The sequence below is a fragment of the Cavia porcellus genome, unplaced genomic scaffold, assembly GCF_034190915.1.
Source record: "Cavia porcellus strain 051 isolate PalLab524CR breed Dunkin Hartley unplaced genomic scaffold, mCavPor4.1 scaffold_11, whole genome shotgun sequence".
NCBI classification, from domain to species: domain Eukaryota; kingdom Metazoa; phylum Chordata; class Mammalia; order Rodentia; family Caviidae; genus Cavia; species Cavia porcellus.
This window is the reverse complement of record NW_026947494.1, coordinates 67,175,554-67,192,615: the sequence shown is the minus strand read 5'-3', so window position 1 is coordinate 67,192,615 and position 17,062 is coordinate 67,175,554. Positions and strand designations below refer to the sequence as shown.

Here is a 17,062-nt window from a genome sequence, read left to right as displayed (position 1 = left end):
TATATTTTTATCTATTATTAATATATCTGAATTAATTTGAAGTAATAATGGTATTTGGTAATTAAAAAGAGCAGCTTGAAAAAAAGGAGTTACTATTATTGAATATGAGTAAAAAATATTTGGTTCAAACTCTTTCCTGCAAATTTTTTCTGATGAATGCCTTTCATTGACAAAGACATACCTTGAAATCAATCTATGAACACCCATTGAATGCCATTTCCTATTAAGGGCATGGAAGTAAACTTCATAACTAAAACAGATGTCTTCGCCTACAGATTCTAAAATCAGAGGGTATTCATAAACCGGCCCACAAATTGTCAGTGTGTAGTGGGAAACAGGAACTATTAAAAATCAGAAATGCTGCTAAAGTACTTTCTCTCTTTTCCGGTAAAAGAAAATACATTACTTTCTAGGAAGTTCACAACTTTAAAAAACATACAAAGGAATTAGGGTTGGGAAATCACAACTTGAATTTGTATTTATCTGCTCATTTTATGAATAAAAATATTTGTTTATAGATGGAAAGTCCCAGAATGCTTCTCTGACTCCTCTCCAAACAGTAGTGGAATTATTTCAAGGGCAGGGCAAAGGCATTTTTTTTTTCTACAGATACTACATATTACATAAAGTGTCTCAAGTTTTACTTACATATTTGGAAATACAGACATATATGTACTTCCCCATATACTAATCCCACACAAACTAGCATCAATTCCAGGTAGACTTCGAAGCTGACATAATCCCATACATTTCAGGGAACTGTATTACAGTACACCATTAGATTTACACAGAAAAATAGATGCTTCCAATTTTCAGTTGACAAAGAGGTAACTGAGAAGAAACCAGGGTGTCACCCTGAAAAGTAGAGAGTAATGAAGGTCAGCATTCTAAAGGTAAAGGCAGCTGACAAGCTGTTTTGACGACTGGGTGAAGACTGGGAGAAAGACTAAACGAGAAGTGTGAGGAAAGGGCACAATGAAGTGTCTGAAAATGGTAAAGTGAGAGATTTAACAAGGGGAAAAATAGCTGGAAAGCGAAAATTACGCAGTTCAGATAGGGAACAGTAGAGAATTTTTTTGTAGAATAACACAATTTATATTTTAATTTTCAGAGCCAAGTAATGACATTATTTGAAAAATGGCAGTTTTATTATTTCATTGTACAGAAGAAGCTTCATTTTTGTGCAATATAAACTTGTACCAGTTTCTATTAGTATGACTATACATTAGACAAACTGGCAAGCAGAGATTTGCTTTTTATTAACTTTTCATTACAATCTTTTAAAAAGTCTCACTTTCAATATTTCAAGCTTTACCTGAGGTCATGACTGTACAAATGTGAAGACATCTAGATAGCCTGAATAGGCTGCACATTGGTCTTAACTGTCTTTTACTGCTGTTCTTTAATCCTAGATTCCTAACTTGAGCAACAAAAGGTAGACACAGTTGGAAAACCAACGTTCCTTAATTAAGAATCGTCTTATTTGACATTAAAAGCACTTAACATTAAAAACTTTCTTTAAAAACTACACATAGATTTTAGCTCCTTTTATTTGAACTGCACGGATACACGACTTACTAGTTTTCTTACAACGACTTCATAGGTTGATAAATCCTATCGTGTGGTTTTCCAGGTAACTTCAGATTTCACATACTTTGCTTAATGTCAGATTGGTGTATCTGGATATTGGTTTGTAAAATATGGTCACTGAATTTGTAGACTAACTCTGAAATAGTAATGCCCTTTGGCAGTATGTCACAAGTTTATTTCTGTACCATGACTATCAAGTTAAATAAAATCAAACTTTTTACTTGAATGTACTTAATAATAAAACTCTTAAAACAAGGAAGCCATTAAAAAACTATATAGTAATTTACAATTTGAAAAGCACTTGTTCTGTTACCGGGGATCGAACTCACGACCTCACGCTTAAAAGCTCTTATTTTTTATGAATACACATACATATATTGTTGCAAATGTATGAATGGCTACTCATGCTTCCACATAGAAATTTTAAAAAATACTTGAGATACTGTACTTACACAGTGAAAACTAATAAAGACAAAAAATAACCTAGACGTGCGTCAATACAAAATGACTCGGAGTCTTAATTTCCAGACTGCAATTCATATTCTTCATAAACTACAAATGTGTGTTCATTGGCATTTGCTATGTATATGATACTTATCTGAGTGAACTGCTTCATCAGAATTTGACTCATTATCTCACGCCAGACTATTGTTATTTTAAATATGAAAACATTTTACAGATCACTCGCTGGCCTTCCTCCAGTTTAGTTACCATCTTTCCTAACACTGTTCACAACTCCACTGTACTTCGCCCGTGTTTTAGACAACCAGAGAAAAAGAACGCTGAAACGTCAGGCGTGCTCGCGCTGGCACTCCGGATCTCGGGTGAGGGTAATTCTCCCCAAGTCTCACATAAATCGCCTCCACCGCGGGCGACAGGGCTCGGCCTCCTACACCTCGCAGCCGGCGGGGACGCCGCTGCAAAAGAGGTGGCTGTTGCTATGAATGAGTCACTCGCGCTTGGCACATTTGCAGCAAGGAACTCTGCACCTCCCGCCCCTTCCTCCGAATCTTCTCGGGTTGTCTCCTGCGCTTTGGCCTTTGAGAAGAGCTAGCAGGTGGGGACAGGCGGGCCTCCCCCCTCGTCCTCCTCCCCTAAGCCTCCCCTAATTTAGCAGTACTTCCGGCCGCGTGACATCATCCCCCGCACCCGGTGACGTGAGTAGCGGGTGACGTGCGTGCGGGGAGAGCGTGCTGACGTTGCTATTTAAAAGTCCTCCTGCGGGGAAGATGGAGGCACAGCGCGGGCGGCAGGCGCGGAGCGCAGAGGGGACTGTGCAACCAGGGAGCGGGGCCTGGAGACAGCCGAGCAGCCACACGCGAGCCCCGCCCTGCTGCGGCCGCTAGGGGAGGGGAAGGATGACGGACCGAAGTATCGGCTGATCGGCCTGGCCCAGTCTCCGACCCCAGGCTCGTTGCGCGGCTTCGCCCTCCGACCCCAGCCTCGCTGCGCGGCTCCGCCTTCGCTCGCAGCCCTTCAGGCCCCGAGGCGCCCAGCCCCGCCTCGCCCCGCCCTGGCCGGGGGAGGTGCCGCGCGCACTCGTTGTCCCCGCCTCCGCCCCGCTGCGCGCTCCGCGGCCGCGCTCGCCTCACGCCGGCGGCGCTGACGGGAAGCGGCTCCTTCGCTTCAAGAACCGACCGGTGGAGGCGGAGGCGGCTTTAGGCCGCCGGGCCAGCTCGGCTTTGGCCAGCAGGAGCCGGAGGCCGGCGGAGGCGGGTGGCGAGTGAGGGCAGCGGAGCCTCGGCGGGCCCGGGCACAGGCGGCAGCGCAGCGCGGGAGACAGCTGAGGAGGGGGCGCCGAGGCGCGGGCCCCCAGCCTCGAGCAGCCTCTCCGCCCCGACTCGGCGGCAGCCTCGACCCGTGAGCGTCCGCCCCCGGCGCGGGGGCAGGTTGCCGGGGGCGCGTGCCGGTCCATTCATTCTCGCCGACTGAGTTCGCACGCGGCGCTCCGGAGACAGCAGGCGAACGGCGGATGCGGGGCCGGGCGCGGGCCGGGCCCCTTTGTGCGTGGCGGCGGCTGGCGGCCCGGTGCTGAGGTGGGCTCGCCGCCTCCCGCTCTGCCGCGGCGCCCAGCGGCTGCCCTTTTGGAAATGGCTCCGCTCAGCCTCCTCGGGAGAGCGCATCGATCCTGCCCAGTCTACCCTGCCTCCTCCCCACCTCCGCTCTGCTTCGCGTCTCCGGAGGGGAGACGTTGAGAAGGCAAATGCTAATGTGCACGTCGCGAGCTGCCGGGTGGGCGCCTCGAGATTTTTCTATACATTTTTTTCCTTCCCTCTAATGTGAGTGCAGGGAAGCAGTGGTGTTGCTGCTTTTAGGATTTTTTAAAAAATTAAAGTGCACGTCGCATTGGGTTGCACGCTCCACCCCCAGGGACCTGGAGTGGAGAAATTTGAACCCATAGCCTTAGCCTCGAAAACGCGCCGAGTTTAGTACTTCTGAGAGTGCGGAGGAGGACAGGAGCGAAATGACCAGCGAACTCACCTTTTATAGGACTCCGTGAAGCTGGTTTCTGCGTTTCCCGACCTGGACGCTTATTTGTGGAATAGTTGACTTGAGTTTCCGCGCAGTATTTTAACCCTAACAAGCAAATGTCACCTCTGTTCGAACGTTTTGATATTAACAAGAGCGAAATCATTTCACCAACGAGAACTAACTGAACATCATTGAAATATCTAAGAAAACGGATCTGGGGCGGGGTAGAAAAGCAACTGCGAAATAGCAACCGGAAAAATTCCTTCGGAAGTTATTCCGTAACGAGAGCAGAAACTTCAGAGCAAGTTTTTGCTGGGCAAAATGGGGTAAGGATTGTTATGCTTAGCCTCAGGTCTGTGCTTTTGTGTGTATGTTATTGAACGGTGCTGGTTAGTTACTGTTGTTTCCGAGTAAATTTGCCTCTTTGCTAAGCTGGTCCTAGTTTACAATACAGGTGTGCTAACCTTTTAACAAGTTATTTTTGTAGAATAACACCATAGGTCATTAAGGAACATTGGTATTTCTTGTGACAGACGATGCCTTATGCCTAATGCTGTTTCACTGATAAACCACGGCAGTTTGTTGTCAAAATCATGTTATCTTAGGTTTTGTCGATGGCATCTTTCAAAAAATAAGTACACTACTGCATTCTCCCAGCACTTCGGAAATAATCAGTTGCACAAAGGAACGATTGTACAGAGTGATTAGACGACAGTCCTTGGACTCGGTCCAGGATAAATCGTTGCCCTCACTGTGCGCTGTTTTGCCCTTGATGGTTAAAAGCGAAAACGTAGAGTTGGTTTATTGAGGCATTGAAAGTGAGAATTTGAAAGTCTCATCGATCAGATCAGTCTGCACATTGCGGGTGCACAGGGTACTGAGATCAGAGCTGGAATAGGGGAAAGTTTTTCTGGAAGGCGCTTGTTCACTCTCCCCCTCCCCCCAGTTTTAAGCTTAGGTCTTCAATTTGTGTTAACTGTATCAGATCTACATCTTACTCAAAGCCAGCCAAGAATGCACTTCCCAAAGTTTGACTCTTCACTTTGTAGTTGATAAAGTGCTAGTAGTGACTTTTCTTAATTTAACCTTATCACGTACTATTGGAATAATGATGTATTCCTGTCTTTGACAGATTGCCAGTTCTTTCGAAAACGTGGGACTTTCAGAATTCAGTGTTTTCATAGTTGAACAAATACATAAAAGCGTAGTTGAAGGACAGGGTTTTAAATGAGGGACTCAAATTCACTGTGATGATTTAAGGGTGTACATACACTTCCTTGAAGTTGTTGGTAGTACTTTATTTTGTGAGAGTTAGAATTGAACTTTATTAACTTTTAAAAATTCAAAAAATATGTTGTTGAAATCCTTCACTCAGGAATTAATGAGAAAGTGATAATTAGTTTTAAGACTCAAATGACAAGAAACTTGCGTGATACCGGGCACTGGTAAGAGTAATTAAAATACCTTATTCTATTTATGGTGCTTCTATTAGTAGCTTAGTGACCTGAGACAAATTTCTTAACCTCTATGGACTGTTTTTGTTTTCTTATCTATAAAAGAAGGAATTAGATGACATAACTTCTAGAGATCTTTTTCCAGCCTGTAAAAATGAATTCTTTTTCTCTTTTTTCCTGACTCTTGTCGTTTCTTGATCTACTGATCTTTCAGATGGAGGTATTTTTTTTCTTTCTCTCTCTAAGCTGTTTTAAGTTCTTAAGCTGGAAAATAATGGTATTTTAAAAATGTTTTGGATAAATTTCACTAATTATTTATTTATTGAGACAGTGTCTCGCTGTGTAGTACAGGCTGGCTTTGTAGCCCAGATTAGTCTCAAACTCGTGGAGATCCTCCTGCCGCAGCCTCCTCAGTGCTGTGACTATAGGCATGTGCCACCACTGCCAGTAAAATTACACCAATTTTAAATGAGAAAGTACTGAAAGACAATCATATCAAAACTTGGAATTTAGGTCCTAACAGATTACTGTTTAAAACGTGTACACACAGAGTCAAGTGGTAGATTTTCATGTCTATAGTTTTCAGGCTGTGGAGTGGTAACAAGAAACAGTTTTTTACAACCTTTGGTCTATATGAATGTCTTCATTTTAGCAAAGGAAGCATGTATGCATTGAATTTACAATACAAAAGGGGTTGGTATTTAAAAATAAAGAAAATAAGCCTTTAGCATAATTAAATTTGTTTACAAGATAACTTTATTTGCCTTTTTGTTAGTAACATTTTAAAGGTCGACTTGAAAAAGGAATAAGCATTCGTGCTATTTTTCCAAAGTTTATTTTCGGACTATGACCCTTTTTCATGAAGGGAGAACTGTTTGATCTGAGTTGTTGAAAGAGAAAGAGTACATAGAATTACAAAAGCATACAGCAAAGGCATTTGTAGACGTTTCCACACTTTGCAGGTGTTTATATTTGATCAGTTTGGCATTAGTTTAGTTGGCTGGACCTATTTAAAACCAAAGGAAACAACTTTAAATACCCTTTAGAGTTTTACCCATGCAGTCCTACATTACATTATTCTGACTGGAACCTTAAATTTGATGTTTTGGATGAAGAATATTACAAATTCTTTTTTTTAACTAATCCTGTGTTTTATCTGTGTCTTAGATATATAATTGCAAGTCTAGGGGCAAAATCTAAGCAAAGGAATTGTTTTTAGTAAAATGGTTAATTGGTTTAGGCAGAAAAAATTTATGGCTTCTGTATTAATTTATAAACTGCAAAAGAAAAAGAACAGCTGAAACTGACAGTTGGCAGTCTCTAAAAGTATGTTGAATGCTGTGTGAAGTGTTTAATTGCTTCCAGGGCAGCTGAAGTATGGGTTTGTAAAAAATAGGTGCATCAGATCCCCTAAAAAGAAAGGTATTTACGTAGAATGAAGTCTATGGAAAGCTTTTTAAGGGCCAGTGGGGAGCCCCTGTTAAAAAGTTGACCCAGCCCTCAGTATCTTATAAGAGCAGTGAGACAATAGCTGTTTTAGAATTATTAGTGTAGGCAACAGAAATCAAGTTATTTCGTGCTCTTTTTGTTGTTTAGTTTATATTGACTGCTAGTGTCACCCCCACCACCATTAAAAACGTTTTATATATGTGTGTGTGTGTGTATTATATATATATATAAAAACATGTATGTGTATATAGTGAAATTTGATTATGCTGGTGTTTTATTATCTTACCTGCCTTTGGACCTTTGCCCCAGCTTTCCACCAGCACAACTTCTGGAAGCAGTAGAAGGGGTGTTGCTATATTGCAATCTGAATGGAGTCCATTCTTTGCAGAAAGATGGGGAAGTGACAGGTTTTTCGGAGGAGACTGCTAGGGGTTCCATTGCAGGGACTTGTGCAAAAATGTGGAGGTCTTGATTCAGCACTGCAATATGAATGGGCTCTGTGGCAAAGGCAATCATCCTTATATTTCTAACTACAAAGTTACGTGTAAGTTCTTAATTTGTTCATTATACCAGCTTTAGCACCTTTAGCTGATCTGAGACAAAGGTACTCATTCCTTCAAAGAGTAGAGTTTAGAGACTGGGAAGGCAATTGAGTTTAGAATAAAGTACAATGGAATATGGAAGAAGCTATAATGTAGGGTATTATAGAAGCAAAAAGTCGGGGTGGGGGGGCATTTGCTCCTGCCAGAAAGATACAGGTTTTTGTGGAGCAGAAAATCAATATTAAATACTGAAAGTTGAGTATAGGTGGGCCCTGTAGAGTACTAAGAAGGCATTCAAAACAGAACAGTATGCCTAACAGCATTAAGGAAAGGCACTGCTAGCTAGACATTATGGTATAATCCCAGCGGCTCAGTAGATTGAGGCAGAATGATTGCCAGTTAGAGCCCAACCTGGGCAATTTCCAAGACCTTGTCTCAAATTTAAAAAGAAGACTGAGTATATAGCTTAGTGTGAAGGTTCAGTGTTCAGTTCCCCATGCTAAAAGGAGTTGGAGTAGTGCAGAAAAGCGTAGTATAGAACAAGAGGTTGTTTACTTGGGGTTCCAATGGGTAGAATAAGAGATGAGTTTACAGAGTCTCATTCAGGGCCAGATTAGACGGCCTTGGGACAAACGAAAGTCTGAGTTATGCTCATAGGCAGAGGTATTTAAAGCTTTTTAAAGGCAGTAGTATTGGTTTTACGTGGTAACCTAGTATGCTCATATAAATGATAAAATGGCACAGACAGTATCCTTGATGGCATGCCACACAGAAGTTCTGTTTCTTTTCATTTTTAAGAAGAAATGGTGGAGACTCACTGGAATGGTTTAACAACCCTGATATAGTAACTAGAAATTTGAAAAATACTACTCTTGGGAGTAGGAGCCAGTACAGTGTTTTGAGCAACGTAGTAATACAGAGGATCAGACTAATAGCATGAGAAGTCTTTTAAAAAAAACATTTAAAACTTGGTTTTGTATGTTGTATCCTGAGCAAAACACCAAGCCAGAATACCTGACTTGGACTGGGCAGAGAAATAGATTGTTGGGCAATCCTGGAAAGTTCCATAAGTGGAAAGGGGAGGGGCAAGATTGGGAACTGTGGATAAGTCAGTGGGTCATCTTTACAAGAATTAGGGCATTTCATGTATGGATGTGAAAATGTTGAAACACCATGGTATGTTCCTGGCAGAGGCACTCATTCTCAGGTACACCATGGAATAATGAATTTGTCAAGAGGAACTACATACTCTTACACAGTACATAATTTTACGTAATTGAGTATCTCAGATGAGGTAGTAATATTCAGTAGGTGCAGTCTCCAGTTTTTTGGTGTTTAGTAGAGGTACTTACATTGGATTGTTTTGTTACTTAAGAGTAATTTAAAAAAGATTAATCCAACATCCTAGGGGGGAAAAGTCCCTATTTAACATGTATAATGTAGGGCTGGGGATATGGCTCAGTGGCATAAACACCTGCCTGACAAGTGCAAGATTCTGAGTTTAATTCATGGTACCAAACAACAACAACAAATATATATATAAATTTTTTCCTGATACAGCTTTTCACAAACTGTTTTAAAAGCTTTAGTGTATCTTAGGATAGGTCTAGTTGAATGAAATGTGTAGGTTGGTTGTGTTGCTCCTCCTTATGACCTGTGGTTAATATGGAGAATGACTCTTGTGTACTTCTTATAATACTTAAATGAAAAAGACAATAATTCTTGTATAAATAAAGTTGAGGCTCAAATGTAGTGATAAAAAGACTGAACAACTTATCTAAAAAATTAGCCACAGATAATAAGGCATTACACTCACGTGGGCACATCCACCTATGCCCATTTGCTAGGAATCAGTATTTTCTGAACATTAAAAATGGTTCTCATCCTCCCCGATCAGTCAGTGATGCACACAAGCACTGTATTATGAAAGTCTGTCAGCAAGATGTTCAGTCCCCACAGAGACACTAACAGAGCTGTGGCTGCCTGCCAGCTTTGGAGGTGTGTGTGGTGCTGGTGAGGAAACCCAGGGCTTCAGCATGCTAGTTAGCCCAGCATGCTAACCAGTTACCTGTGTCTTGGCTCCTCCTAACTTCTATTAATTCTCGAAAGATAGTGATAGATAAATTAGGAACACCTCCCCCACCCAGTGGGATGCAAGGACAGTATTGTATACCACTCTGTACTGAGGTAAGTAAATGCGTAGATTCAAGTATCGCAACAGGCATCATGTATAAACATTAAGTGACCTTATCAAGTATTGAAAAATGCTTTATTGTCTGTGCTCCCTCAGTTTTTATTCGCATTTAATTTTCATCTATAGATAGTTTTACAAAAAGCCCTCGGTGCTTAAACTGTCCTGTGAAGAGGTGGTGCCAGTCATTTTCAAAGATAACATGAAGTGTTTTTATTTTTTATAGAATATTAAAATAAGATACCCACAAAGCTGAAGAATTTTGAAAGATAATGTTGGGGCAAGGGATTTAGCTCAGCGGTATAAGTGCCTGCCTGGCAAGTGCAACATCGTGAGTTCAATCCCTGATACCAAAAAAAAAAAAAAAAAAAAAAAAAAAAGATAATGGGAAGTATTAAGAGATTAAGTATTAAGGTGATTTTTCAAAAGCTAGAGAACTACAAAAGTAAATGCTGTGAAAATACTGATGTAGACTGATAGTTTTCTGAAAGGTTGAGAGCAATTTTATTTTCTGACACACAAAGAAAACTGATTTTTTGCCTTCCATTAGCAGTCCCTGTTAAAAGAGAAACAATAGTTAAATGTAAGTAAGTAAAGCTATTTTATGTTTCAGAATTTTCTGCTATAGTTACTTTCAGTTTGTTCCATTAGGTTCTTAATAATGGTCCCTAGGAAATTATCCTAAGTGGAATTAACTATCAAAGATCTAAAAATACTCCTATTAGGAATTTCTAGAAGGTAAGTCTTTACATTCCTAAACTCATATGGGACAGTTACTTTGAACCAACTGCAGTATTTAAATGTGTCTCAGCTGTCATTGTCTTGCTTTGTTTTGTTTGGTCTTTTTGAGGCAAGGTATCATTGTGTAGTTGAAGCTGGCCTTAAACTCACTTTGAAACACAGGCTGGCCTCAAACTCGAAGCAGTCTTCCCACTTCAGCCTCCTGAGTTTGGGATTATAGGTGTGTACTACTACACCCAGTTTAACCTATCTCTTTACCTTTTCTGTACCTCCTTTTTACTTTGTAAAACCGTACTGTTCTCTGTCCTATTGTGTGTTATGAGTCTGCCTGTTGGTTGTTAACATTAAAAACTGTATGCTTTGGTTAATGATCCTGCCAGCTCCCAAGATGCTAGTGAGGGCTCTGCCTTCTCTTATTTATTGTCACTAAAGATCTGTATACATTAAACTGAATGGGAAGACTCCCAAGTCACCCTTAAAGTCATCTTCCCTCAGATTCTGTTCATCTAAAAAAACTCTGGATTTTGCAGGCTCCTCTTTTTCTTGCTCAGCTGGTAATCTATAGAATTTTAATTGCCTATTTTATTTTCATTGTTGCTTTTCAGGTGGTATTTTATTACTATCCAATATATATGTATTGCTAGTCTGTTTTTATTTTGGCATTTTGAGTCAGGGTCTCGCTGTGTAGTTTAGGCTGGCCTTGATGTCACTGTGGTGCCCAGGCTAGCCTTGGACTCACTGTCACCCTTCTGCCTTAGCCTCCTGTATGTTGAAATTACTGACATGTGGCATTACACCTGACTATGTTGCTATTCCTGTGTCAGTATAGGGAAAATAGACATCAATGACAATATTACTGTTTAATTTTATTTTGTGACATATTAATATATCCTGAATAACTATTATATGAGCTATAGATAAATTATGGGCTATTTATACAGGAGGAAGCCAGTCTAAAGAATGTTTTCAAAGATGGTACAGTTATCAGAAGCTTAAGATGCAGCATTGTGTATTTATTATGGTTCCAACTATATAAAATGTTCTCTGTATATATATATATATATATATATACACACACACACAGTATATATACACAGTGATGCCTTAGTTCACAAACACTTCTGTTTGCAAACAGTTTGATTCACAAACAAAAGTGTTTGGCAAAATTTTCAGTTGCAAACTCCACATCGGGTGATAAATATGACCATAACCATCTTCCCCCAAATTGTTTTTTTTTTTTTTTTTTGGTCTTTTTCCTTTTTATCGGTACCGGGGATCGAACTCACGACTGCTTGCAAGGCAGGCGCTTATGCCGCTGAGCTAAATCCCCAGCCCCATCTTCCCCCAAATTGTAAAAAATATTGTTTGTAAACCCAGGTACCACTGTATGTAAAAAAGATGTGAGAGAGATTTATTAGAGGCAGATAAGGATGCTCTCAAGAGTTGGGGGTGGGTGCTCAGAAAAACAAGGCACCTATATATAAAATATTTGAAGGCGATTCATTAAAATGTTAAGTGATTCATTAAAGTGTTGTAAAGTAATGTTTATTTCTAGTAGGAAAGATTGTGAATCATTTAGTTTCTCTAAAATGAATACGTTTAAGTTTTAGAATTTAGGATTCAAGGGCAAAGGTATTTTTTTAAAAATAAATGGTAGGAAGACTGAGGATTTAGCTCAGCAGCATAAGCGCCTGCCTAGCAAGCTCTAGGTTGTGAATTTGATCCCCGTACCAAAAAACTTAAATAAACAATAGGAAATAGAGAGCTAGATCTTTTATCAATTGTGAAGAGGACCAAGAGATGAAGGGAGAGGAGGATAAGGGGATGAAAAAGAACTGAGATGTGTTACACATACCGGTTCCCTACAAGGATTTTAATCATTCTATGTTGCAAATATGTACTAATGAAAATTAAAATTGAGGGGAAAATGTTAATATTGACTATAAAATTTGCCAGAATTAGTCATTGTTCCTGCTTTACATAGATGTTTATCAGTTTTAGCTTTATGTCAAATATTATTTCCACTATTGGCTAGTTACTACTCTAGCTAAGTTTTTTTCTTGTTTATATAGAAGGAGTGTATAAGGAGTATTTATGTTGCTGGTTGTCAGATTGTTAATACCACTCTGCCCTTTTTATGGAGAAAGAAGCAGTGTTCATTGAGAGGTTGTATAGCTGTGAAGTGGCAGGGCATATTCTAAGTCTTTTAGACTTTTGGGGTTCTTACCACTAGTTCAGGAAATTCCAAGTGGATATGTAGAGAGACTCACGTTGAAAGAACTTTCTAACTTCTTATAATTCTTTTAAATAAAAATGCAGATTTACAGCAAAGTTAGTATCTTTGGTAAGTTCTTTAAATGTATGTTGTTTTCCTTCTAGATGCTGAAAAAAATGTGTTTAACTGTAGCAAAGTCTCTGCTCAGTGAATTATATTTTGAATACAATGAAGTACTTATGAATGATTTGATATTATTTGTGTGGTATAGTTTCCAGAATTGATCTCTGAAGTTGTAAATTTCATCAGTCAACTTCTGTTAACTGTTGGTGTAGTTATTTGGCACATGAACCTTTAGAATACATAAACAGGTAGGATTTCTCTGAAGATCTCAGACCAGAAAAAGAAAGTTTTAAGATGTTTTGTTGAGCTGGTGTGACAAATCCTACCATCACTTGGAAGACTGAATTCGAGGCCAGCCTGGGTCCCATAGTGAGTTTAAGCCTGATTTCAACTACATGGAGAGATCCTGTCGCGCCCCCCCCCCCCAAAAAAAAGTTGCATTGAAACATTTTTCCTAAGACTTAAAAGTAGAGACTTGCATATAGAAAGGCCAGATGTAGAAGGTCTTGTATGAGCCTACGTGGTATGACTAAAGAGTAAAGGGTATATATTACAGCAGAAGGTATAGATTTTTAAAAGTTAAAAGAGGAATAGATATATTGATATCTCAGTATTTTGAAAACATCCACAAGCAGGTGATGTGGTATGCCAGGTAGAGTTTCACAATGGCTTCCAAGGTTACCATCTCAGGCAGACAATTTCAGCGTGCTCCTCTCTTGAATGCGGGTGAAATAGCTGGCAATGATGGGAAGACACATAAGCGATTAAGTTGCAGTTGAAAAGGGGTGATCCTGGATAGCCTGAGTCCTGTGAAAGGAGAACCAGAGCAGCATCTGTTGCTAGCCTTGTTGCACAGCCTCCGTGTGTTGTATAGTTGCAAGGAAAGGAATGAATTCTGTTGACATGGTGTGACTGTGAAAGATTCCCATCCATGGGTGAGATCCTAGTTCCTGCTGCTGCCTTTTGACCTTGAGAGAGCAATTAATTAACTAGACCTTGTACTTGTGAATTACAGTAATTGAGATAATAAATGGTCATTGTTTTAAGCCATTAAAATTTTGGTAATTGTCACATGGCAGCAGAAAATAGCATGTAGACAAACTTAAGGACATATAAGCAAAGAAAGGTCAAAAGGAATCATATTTCCTCCAAAAGTAGAAAACCTCAGAAGTCAGAGGTATCAGGGAGTCTAAAAAACAATGTACTTAGAAATTTCAAAAAGCAGAAGAAACTCTGAATAAGAAATGGGCATAACTGCTAAGTACTGCTAGAAGGAATCAGTTTTAGAGAGAAATGAGTTTTAAAGATTCCTGGATCTTTCAGCTTATAAAAAATACATTTATAGCAGTTAAATCAGCCCAATTTCCCTTCCCCTTCAAAAATGACAGTTTTTATAGTAAGAATATGAGAGAAGCTTCAGAAAAAAAAAATGCCTTCATTTACAAATGTACTCTTTCAAAGCAAGGTCTGCAGACTAGCAGCTTTAGAATCACGGGGGTGGGGGGTGGGGTTGGGTTGGGTTGGGAATTTAGCTCAGTGGCATAAGCACCTGCCTTGCAAGCAGGCGTTCGTGAGTTCGATCCCTGGTACCGATAAAAATGAAAAAAACAAACAAACACAAAAAGAATCATCTGGGGATTTGTTGGGAGGGCACATCTGTTCCTTTATCCACAGAGTTCCTTTATCCACAGAGTCAAAACCTGGGGTAAAGGAAGCCTGGCTCTCTGTGTTTTCTTTTTAACAAGTCTTCCAGGTGGTTCTCATGTAGGTTCAGTTTGGAAACCGCTGCTTTAAAGTTAATTTCTGCCACTGTCACACTGTGCTGGCCTGCCTTCAGCTAAGAGTTAAAAAGCCTTTCAAAAAAAATAGAGACCTGCATATAGAAAGGCCAGATGTAGCAATATTGTACACTTTTCGAATCACTGTGACTTAGCTTTGCTATTTTGTTCCCTAAATTCCCATTTGTGCTCTTTTTTTGTTGATGTAGTTTCATTTTGGAAACTTTCTGGGATATCTGGTGGTTGTCAGTTGTGTCTGACGTTCCATACTAAACAGCTGATTGAAAGTTCTTTGTGAATCAGTGAGGCTCAGCAATAGTGTCTTCAGTAAGGTGTTTGGACAGTAAACTCACCTTTTTGTTCAGCAGTCTTGATGTGTCAGTAAGGGAGACCTCTTCTCTGAGGTTGTAGGTTTTTTCTCTGAGACTCAGTTTAGAAAAAGAGTCATCACATATATACATCTCTCGGCATTCTGAAACCAACGTAGGTTTATTTTGCCATTATATGCATGGAGGTATATTGTTTGCTATAATCTGAGAACCACGAAGGAGGGAGAGTTTGAGAGGAGCATGGTTCCATTTTTAGCCTTTCTCTTAAAGCTCCTGTTGGGAGAGGTAATGACTGACTGGGAACTGGGCATGGGTAAAAGTCTCATTGCATAGATACTTTAACTTTCAGTCAACTCTCCAACTTCCATCTTATATTCCACACATTCTCTGTAATCTCTTTGTCTCTAAATTCTGATGGCAGGTTGTTTACTGAGTTTCTTCTTTGCAAGTACTGTACAGTTTTGTTGGTTCTGCCAAGTCAAGTGCTGTCAGTGCTATATTAGATCTTTGTAAACTACTGAAATTACTTGTGCATTGGTGCCACTTTTTCTGTTTAGTGTTGTATGTTTATACTTCCTTTTCTCTTTTATTTTCATTTTAATGGGATTTTAGAAAAGGATGATAAATATATCCAATTAGTTTCATGTGTTTGACCAGAATCACTGAGCCCTTAACTCTAGAATTTAAATAAGATGTCTTTCACTTTGTGTAGATACTGTTGATGGTTAATTGATTGGGATTTGGTGGATGGTAAAATGTTCTATTTAAAATATCTCCCTGTAATTAACACCTGAAAACTCAATGCATAATGTAATCACATTTTAAAATTAAAAACTTGAAATAGGATATCGACATTAAGCCTCAACAAAACTACTCACTATCTCAACTGTATTGGGTAACTAAGATGTTGTTACAGTTTGTCCTCTAACAGTGTGCATCTTCTAGAACATTTATTTAAAAAAAAACAAACCTTAAGCACTTATTTTGTGTCATGAGTCATGCAAGACACTGACAATGCAAAGATGAGTAGATATGTAAACAAGAACTTTTATAACTGTAATTTAAGTGCTGCGAGCAAGATGTACATTGTGTTTGGCAGCGCACACAGGGCAGTGCCTCCCTCTCTCTGGGAAGACCATAAAACATTTCAAGTAGCCAACTATGTTTGTTTTGAGCTTTAAAAAAAAGAGTTGGGGAGGAAGGTGATATGCAAGAAGGACAGTTAGGGCTATTCAGGCAGGGAGTGGCATACATAAAATTTCAGAGATAGTGTGTTAGTTAAAGCAGTTAAGGAAGACCTGACTAGAAAGGTAGTCAAAGACCAGGTCTTACCATGTTAGGAGAATTGAGCTTTTCCTGTAAATTAGTGCTCTTCATGTATTTTTATATATCCATATTCATAAAAGATTTTGAACATGTTCATATGTGTAAATTTATAAATTCTACATTCTATCTCTATATTTGTATGTTTTTACTTATAAGGGGTATGTGTATTTATTTCATAAAACATATAAGTAGAAGTGAAAAGATATAAAACTAACTTCTTCCTGAACTTCTTTAGAAGCTATTGCTGGAACAGTGCCACCAAATGAGGGTGACAAGGGAGGGGAAAGCCATCTAGAAATGTAGACTCCTCTGTTCAGACCACGTATCTTTGAAATACAGCACAACTCCAGCAATCTTTAGGGTTCAGCACATTCTTTTGGTTTGTTTTACAAAATGGGATTAAACATTTTTTTCAGACACAAGGGAAGGAGTCCATTGCTAGGACTATTTTAAAATTATAGCAGAAAGGGATTATTAGTGAGGAAAGATATGAGAGTGAATGTAGGCTATCTGAAATCACAGGCAGCAGGATAGTTAGCAGTGCTTTAGGAGCATTATCTTCACTCTGGGCTATGGGAAGGATATAACTAGACTTTTTACATTGTAGGTCGAAGACTATAGGAGACTGTTGAAAATTCCTTAGCTGAAAGACTCCATTTCCTCAGTCTTTTTCCGGGTTAACCTGGTATTTATTGTGTCAGGTTCTGTTCTAGGTGTAGCAGTTAGTCTTTGAACACTGCCTTCATGAACCTTTTGTTACAGTGAATGATAAAAGACTTATCTGAGTATAGGCAATATAAAGTGCACCAGAGCCTTAGGAAGAGAGGGAAGAACGGGAGAGATGCTAACCGT

The 17,062-nt window shown here is 39.6% G+C and overlaps 1 protein-coding gene across 1 annotated transcript in view; it reads left to right on the top strand.

The window, feature by feature from the left end:
- Positions 1-3,232: 3,232 nt before the first annotated feature.
- Homer1 (homer scaffold protein 1) overlaps positions 3,233-17,062 on the top strand; it is a 167,340-nt gene continuing 153,510 nt past the window's right edge. The window contains exon 1 of the mRNA XM_063258411.1: positions 3,233-4,388. Within this exon, the coding sequence (XP_063114481.1) occupies positions 4,384-4,388 (5 nt within the window). The 5' untranslated portion in view covers positions 3,233-4,383. The remainder of the gene's footprint in view (positions 4,389-17,062) is intronic.